We start from the raw sequence: 8,723 nt of genomic DNA on the forward strand, positions 1-8,723 counted from the left end.
CGGGGCCGGCCCAATGAAGTGATTATTATATCCACATTTGAAAATAGTTTGTCTCTAGATTTTACTTAATTAGAAGTCTGGAATTTTCCAGCACAATTCCCAGCCTCTGCTGCTGTGCGAGCCTCAATAGTATTGATCTCTCAGTGCTGTTTTATCATTAATAAAATTAATCTAATATCTCTGTTCTTGCTGATTTCAGGGGCTGTTCTAAAAATAAAATAATGGAAGTGAAAGTGATTTGATACATATATGTCAAAATTCAAATCTCTCTGAGTCACGTCCTTTTCTAAAACCTGCAGGTGACATGGGCACATGGAGATAGGGAATTACTCAGCCGTGACTGAATTCTTTCTGGAGGGACTTTCCCAATACCCAGAGCTCCAACTTTTTCTGTTCGGGCTCTGCCTCATCATATACCTGATAATCCTCCTGGGAAATAGCCTCCTCATTATCCTCAGCATCCTAGATTCTCACCTCCACACCCCCATGTACTTCTTCCTTGGGAACCTCTCATTCTTGGACATCTGTTACACATCATCGTCCATTCCCCCAATGCTCATCATATTTAGGTCCAGAAGAAAATCCATCTCGTTCATTGGCTGTGCTCTGCAGATGGTTGTCTCCCTTGGTTTGGGTTCCACCGAGTGTGTCCTCCTGGCTGTGATGGCCTATGATCGGTATGTGGCCATCTGCAACCCACTGAGGTACCCCACCATCATGAACAGAGTGCTGTATGTGCACATGGCTGCGTGGTCCTGGATCATAGGCTGTCTGAACGCCTTAGTGCAAACAGTCTTGGCAATGGTGTTGCCTTTCTGTGGGAATAACATCATTGACCATCTTACCTGTGAGATCTTGGCTCTTCTTAAACTCATATGCTCAGATATCTCCATGAATGTGCTCATCATGACAGTGGCAAGTATTGTTTTATTGGTGATTCCTCTGTTGTTGATTTTCGTGTCCTATGTTTTCATTCTCTCTTCCATCCTGAGAATTAATTCTGTTGAAGGGAGAAAAAAAGCCTTTTCTACCTGTTCAGCCCATCTGACTGTAGTCATCTTGTTCTACGGTTCAGCCCTTTTTATGTACATGAAGCCAAAGTCAAAGGACACAAAAGCATCTGATGAAATCATTGGGCTGTCTTATGGAGTGGTAACCCCAATGTTGAACCCCATCATCTATAGCTTGAGGAATAAAGAGGTGAAAGAAGCTGTGAAGAAAGTCCTGAGTAGACACGTGCATCTTTGGAAAATATGAAAGGACTTGAGGTATGTGATATCCTCAGTGTGGGACCACATCAGATCTTTTGTATTCATAGACAAAGTCACGGAACCCAGTGTCAAGAGAACTTGTCTGCTTGTAAGGCCAAATATGGGACTCCCATTCTTTTCAACACAGAACGCTCATGTAAACCTTCTGAATAGTGTCTTGTCGGCAGTTTCTAGCTGTGTGCAGCTCTGCTAATTGGTCCAAATAGGGCACATGGCTTTTCCTCAACATGAATCTCTCTCCTCTCTGCTCTCTGCTCCTTTCTCTTCTCTTTCTCTCTCACTCTTCCTTGTTTTTCTCTCCCTCTTCTCTCCTCCATTTCCTCTTGTCCTTTCTCTTCCCCCATCTACTTCCTTTCTCTCCTTTCCTTCTGTCTTCCTGGTCTCCTTCCTCAGTCACTTTGAATTGGATATCTATTGTTTTGTTGTCCAGCATCCCCTCTTCTGCTAAGAGAATGAATTTTTTCTTTTGACAGTCCCTCGCTCCAAGTCCATGTGGTGCTGGATGGGGCTGACCCCACCCTCTAGAAATAGCGACACCGTACAGAACAAAAGCTTAGGCAATTAAAGATGCAAATCCCTCTAGTCACAGTGATTCACTCAGCATAGCAAGTGAGTCCTGCCAGGCTAATCAAACTCAACCCAAGAATGCTGTCTCAGTGTGAGAAAAGAGACGTTCTTTCTGACGCAGGGTTGCTAAACTGGTAAAATGTGAGCCTGGAGCCAATCTTTGGCAATACGTTGGGAGAGCCTAACTGAGAGGCAAAGGGGTGTAGACAGAAGGAGGGAGAATGTATCTGATCCTGTTATTTTAACCTTTTGATCCAGCTGTGTCTAAAGTCAGATTCAATTATTCTTTCTAGCTTTATGAGTCAATAAATTACCTTTTTATAAAACACTAATTTTAAGTTAGATTTTCATCACTTATAATCATATAGTCCTAAATAAAGTATTCCTTTGTGCACCCCTCTCCACTCATATTTTTAAGGCAAAAAAAAAAACCACATGAGGATATATTACCTAAGTGGCCCCAAGGTCTCCAGGCTTCAGGGGCTCTCCTTTCCTTTAATAACTGAATAATTTAATTTCTATTTTGCATGCCTAGAGGCATTCCAGTCACCTCCCCAATAATTTCTGTGGAGTGTTTACATTTTTCTCATTTCTGGTTTTCATTTTTCTCCACACTTTTGTTCTAAACTTTTCCATCATTCCTCTCTGGTAATCTTGTATGCCTCTGTGTTGTTTAAGCTCTCAACAGTACATTTCGTCCACAAAGAATAGGCATGAGTCTCCTAAATACCCACATTCATAAGGCCACTATGCTTAACATCTTTACTTAGGCTTGAAAATAAGATAAAAGGACTATGATCAGTAAGAAAAAGAAATCATTATTAAATATCACTGCTTTTGATATCTATTAGCCATCCCCCTTCACATGGGCCCTCTTAAGTCCATTTTCCGCTTTAGCTCCCGTCCTGTTACCAGACTGATATCTATTCATTTCTTTCAGATTGATATCTATTCATTTCTTTCTTCCATAAGAATCAGCATTTCTCCCAATAAAAATGAGTGGATACTGTCGGGGGAAGAGGGAGAATCTCCCTCTGCCCTTTTCCTTAAGGTTCTTATGGCTGGCCAAATAATTAACAAGACAGGTTAGCAGGAGAAAATAATACCAAGTTTAATAACATGTATACATGGGAGAAACTCAGAAATGAGCAACTCGCCCCTCTGTCTAAGCTGCTTGCTTAAGTATTGCAGCTAAAGGCGAGGAACGTGTTGGGGGTGGGTAGTGGCCTGAGACTTCAGAGGGCAGGAGGACAATTCTTTTCAGGGTCATCTATAGATAATGTGGTCAGGGAGAGACAGAGTTTTTGATAAAAGAGGCTTGGTGCCTTTCCTATTGTAACCTCTATCCTACATTATCTTTACAGCCATCATGATAGAAGATCTGTTCCAGGAAGGAGCCACCATGTCAAATTCTTTAGGCAGTTAGTAGGGGAGGTCAAATGTCCCTCAGAGAAAACAATCAAGGTAAAGAGATATATTTCAGGGTGGCCAAATCTTGATCTCCCACAATACCTAACTCAAAGCACTCCTCAACATGTTCCTTCTGAAAATGGAGACTGAGTTTACCCCCAAAACAGACTGCAGCTTCTACTCTTAGAACTACAGGAAAGAAATTCAGGAAGTTTTAAAAGAACAGTGTTTCCTCACCAGCAATGCTTTAGAAATACTGAAGTCTAATCTACAAGCACCTTGAGAAATGTGTTCTGTTTGTGAAAATACATCAAGCTGGACACTTTAAAAAAAAAGCCAAAGAAAGATAGAACCTGTGGGAGATCAAGACCCGGCCACCCTGAAATCTATCTCTTTACCTTGATTGTTTTCTCTGACAGACATTTGACCTCCCCCACTAACTGCCTAAAGAATTTGACATAGTAACTCCTTCCTGGAACAAATCTTCTATCTGATGGCTGTAATATAACGTAAAATAGATGTTACAATAAAAAAGGCACCAACAAGCCCATCTTATGTCTCTCTGGCCACATTCTCTGGATGGCCCTGCGAGGAGCTGCCAGACAAACATTTACACTTATAAGGGAAATCTCCATTTGTAAAGGTATCTCCCTCTCTGTATTAGGAAGAGGGGGGATGGCCTCATTTCTAGAGACTTATTAGTGTGGAAGGTGAGGCCTTAAATCTGCATAACAATCTTACTCTTGTTTACTGTGCTTTAGTGGTAATCTCCTGTAGCTGGCTCCCCGCTACCCTCAACATCCTCCTTTGTCTTTGGCTGAACATGGTATTTAAGATGAGAATTTCTGCTATTGTGTTGAGAAACGCAGTGTCCCTGCTTTCTCCCATGTATACATGTTATTAAACTTGGTATTATTTTCTCCTGCTAACCTGTCTTGTTAATTATTTGGCCAGCCATAAGAACCTTAAGGGAAAGGGCAGAGGGGGATTCTCCCTCTTCCCTCACAAACCCAACCCACTGCCTGCTTTCCATTACGAGTACCAAAGTATTATTACAACACTTATAAAACTGGGGTCCATCTGGTTCACTTGTTTTGTTTTGTTTTGTTTGTTTGTTTGTTTTGTGAGGAAGATCAGCCCTGAGCTAACATCTGTGCTAATCCTCCTCTTTTTGCTGAGGAAGACCGGCTCTGAGCTAAAATGTATTGCCAATCCTCCTCCTTTTTTTTTTCCCCAAAGCCCCAGTAGATAGTTGTATGTCATAGTTGCACATCCTTCTAGTTGCTGTATGTGGGACTCGGCCTCAGCATGGCCAGAGAAGTGGTGCGTCGGTGCGCGCCTGGATCTGAACCCGGGCCGCCAGCAGCGGAGCGCAAGCACTTAACCACTAAGCCACCGGGCTGGCCCTATGGTTCATTCTTAACAAGGAAAGAGAGTCCAGCCATCAAAAGTACTTTTAACGTCTATTTGAGTTTCTTAAAAACCCCAATACCACAGCAACACTTGTAAAAATTCCTTTTGCATTACAGGCCACAATTGCTCTGGAGCATTTCTTTCCACCATTTCCCAGTACCCAGTCTTCCTACTGTTTTCACCCTCTCTTTCCCCCCATCTCACCCTTCCTTGATCACAACAGTCTCTTTCAAGTAGAATAGAGTCTTTCCCCCTAGGGCAAGGGGATTGGAGAAATATGGATTTTGAAAGAAGTGAGAAATCGGGGTCTAAGTTGTGAGAAAAGAGCTGTTAAAATTCCCAAGAATTTTTGTCCTACTACATTATTTGTCAATGTAAACTTCACCTCTTCTTTTCTTCACATTTCACAAATGTCACCTTTTCACCTTTATCAGCTCCTCCCAGAAGAAATTATTTCCTTCTCTTCCACTCTTCCATCGGTTTTTTTAATGTGCCTCTATTAAACTTTTTGGTATATTGTATTTTATTTATTCAATGTGGCAGAGTTAAAAGTAAACAAACAAAAAACACAGAGCTTTTGCAAACTCTAATTCTCCAATTTACTAGGATTATAAGCTTTTATCTATCAGAGTCGCCATTTATCCTGATATAAAATGTGGACTTTAGTCCCTAGCTCAGGAGGTTTTATCAGTATCGAATAAGAAAAAAAAATTCAAAATTCCTTATTCAGTGCTTGGCTAATATCACACAATGAATAATATACATTCCCCTCACCTTTCCCCATACTTGCCTGTCTTTTCTCATAGACTGTGGGTTCCCTGAGGGCAAGATATGAGTAATATTTATTTTAGGATCCTTGGTACCTAAATGAGAAGAGGCATTATAAATGTGTGTTGAATGAATGTGTGATTGTCTTTCTTATGCTGAAAGTAAACAAGCTTATTTGCCACTACCTAAATAATCCTTGTGACTGCTGCCTCTGCATCTTTGCTCATGCCACTCTATCCATCGAAAATTGCCCTCCCTATACTCTATCTATAAAAATTCAAGGTGTCCGTCAAAAAAGTCTCTGCTTACTTAGTCTTTTATTATCAAGATTCCACCCCTTCTTCTGTCTCTTCTCCCACCAAGTTAAATTCCTATAGCAATCTACTTAAGCTTTGGGGTAGTTATTATGTGAAGACATATTCTCTTTGATTATGTACACAACATACCTGTTGTTCTGCTGATAGGTCATTAGGAGCAGAACCTGTGAGTTAACTGTCTTTGTAATCCCACAAATTGATAACAGAGTGGGCTTTATTCAACAGATTGATATTTTGGATTACTGCATTTTGATTTTTTGTATAAAGTCTATTAGTTTTCTAAACAGAATTTTCCTTTCATAGAATATGAGCAGTATGACTGTTACATGTGATACATACAACTAGCAAAATAATCCTAGCTAAAATAATATTCCCTCTGTCATATGTATGGTTTTGTTTTTCTGGGCATCAGAAGTTTGATTGTAATAGATCAGGCAGAGTCCACCTAACCCAGAGATACATACATATAATCCCTTAGTTAGTTTGTTGAGGTTATAACTTGACAATGAGCAAAATAAAAAGATGGTAATTTATAGAATAGTGACTCCTATTTACGTATCTCTAGCCCTGAGACCTACTCTAACAGGCATTTTAAGTATAACATCTCCAAAACAGAAGCCTTGATTTTCCCATCCCCAAACTACTTCTCCTCAAGTCTTCCCCGTCTCAGGAAGTAGAGTGCCATACATCCACATCCAATCAACCAGCAAATTCTATCAACACTATCTCGAAAATTTGTTCTAAATCTGACCACTTTCATTGCTACCACCCTAGTCCGAACCACTATCATCTCACCTAGGCTACTGCAATGGCTTCTCAAATCACATCCCTGATTCCACTTTTGTTCTCCTACAATCTATTCTCAGCGCAGCAGCCAGAGTGTTATTTTTAGAAGAGTACATACTGAAGTTCTAGAACAGGTCAAAATTAATCATTGGTATTTTAAAAACCAGAACAGTGGCTGCCTATGTGGGGGACGGGTTACAGCAAGTATTGACTGGGTTGGAGCATAAAGGAACTTTTCTTAGGTATGTTTATGTTCTATATCTTGATAGGAATTTGAATGACACAGGCATGCATTTGTCAAAACTATGAATATTACATTACGAGTTGTGAATTTAATGTATATAAATTTTAAAGAAAAAACTAATATAGTAAACAAATATAGTTTTAAACTCTACTTAATGATACACATGCTGAAGTATTTAGGGAAAAGGGTAATGATATCTACAATTTACCCTGAAACGTATCAAAGGATGACATGGATTTAATGGAGGAATAGAGATATGAATAGACACAAAGATATGAGATAAGCAAATCTAGTAAAATGTTAGTGGTAGAATCTAGTTGGTGAGTGTACGATGTTCAATGTAAAATTCTTTCAGTTTTGCTTTATGTTTGAAATTTTTCATAATACAGCATTTGAAAAAAATTATACAAAGCCTGTCAAGAATACCGCTCTTGAATAAATGTTTTTATCAATGAATGAGGCAAAGGTAGAAATCGAATCAAAAATAGTACTATTATAAATTCTCTTAAAATTCATTCAGGAAAAAGTTCCACTATTTTTAAAAGGTAAACCTTTTTAATAGGTTATTTACAACTCTTACAAGAGAGGAATTAAAAATAAATTTTAATGGTCCCTGTGAAACTTAATTTCCCATACTGAATTCATATCAGGGTTTCAGTGCTATTCCTGGGGGATGGGTGCAAGGGGAGCAGAATGAAAGGGAAGAAAAGAAATGTATCGGAAGATTGACCAGTATCAGGTTCTAAGGTAATAAGAAAAAAGAAAACAGCAAACTTTTTTGGCATGATCTGTCGTTTGCCATATTCCTTCATGTGTTTTTGGCTATTTTTGAGGAGACTAGTGATTCCCCAGCAATGTCAGATTGTTCAGACCTTTGCAAATGCAATTTTTGGCTCTTTCTATAGCACTTATTATACAATTCCACATTTTCAATACGATTAAGGACATAAAGTTTTTGATGCCATTCCTACATATTCACATGATAATCACCTGTATATCTTGTAACATTGCTATTCTTAAAACAATCAAGTTAGATAGTCACACATTTCCTAGGGCCTTTTATGATCTGACACTTTAATAAAAATTAAAAGTTGAAGTTCATTTAAACAATTAACCTGTATTTCTTTTCTATGCTATTTACATTCTCACATCAGATGTGGGACAAACAATGATTATAAATGTGAGATGCTATAGGTTAAAGACAACACACACTAATAGTGGTTATATTACAATAATGATTCAGGTGATTACAGAATATAAGTGTTAATATGTATGCTGTAATGGATAAGCATTCTCCATTATTTAAAAATGGAGAATGAGACATTACTCAATATAATGAACACTACTGGTATTAGTGATAAAAGGACTATTGAAAATAAATTTTATGCTCTGATAAAAAGGTTTAAATTTCAAAGCATTTTGAAAGATAGCGTAAGTGCACAACTCAGTGACCGAGTAATAAATGAAAGATAATATTGAAGTAGATCAAGTAAGACAATTACATGGCAAAGACTATATCATACTGATCTTTGTTCAGAAGGAAATGATGTCTTCATGAGAAAAAAATGCAGGCAGATTTAGATATCTTTATGTTTAATGTCTATAACTTTTTCACACAATCGATTAAAATTCAGGAACATAAGCCAAAAAAAACATCCTGGCAATGAAAAAGAGACAAATACCTAAATAATTATATACAGGCACAAGGCAAAACAGATTTTAAGGGAGTCCTTATGCTTTATCTTTCTGAGCTTTGGGCTAGGCTAGGAAATTTTACCACATTTTAAAACTAGTTGTCTTACTATAATGGTGAAATCATTAGAAGTTCTAAGAATGATTGTGCAGAAGTATATAGTGTGTGCCAAACTGCATTATGTTTCAATATGTATGTATGACATCAGTATTTGCCCTAAATATCTTCCCTAAGATATCAAATTATGAAATAGA

General features: G+C 38.3%; 1 protein-coding gene across 1 annotated transcript; it reads left to right on the forward strand.

Annotated features, from left to right (window-relative positions):
* The first annotated feature begins 312 nt into the window (after positions 1–312).
* Positions 313–1,257, forward strand: LOC131393678 (olfactory receptor 13D1). Its single transcript, XM_058524728.1, has one exon. The coding sequence runs from the start codon at positions 313–315 to the stop codon at positions 1,255–1,257; it is 945 nt and encodes a 314-aa protein (XP_058380711.1).
* Positions 1,258–8,723: the final 7,466 nt, after the last annotated feature.

This window comes from Diceros bicornis, chromosome 28 (genome assembly GCF_020826845.1).
Source record: "Diceros bicornis minor isolate mBicDic1 chromosome 28, mDicBic1.mat.cur, whole genome shotgun sequence".
NCBI lineage: Eukaryota > Metazoa > Chordata > Mammalia > Perissodactyla > Rhinocerotidae > Diceros > Diceros bicornis.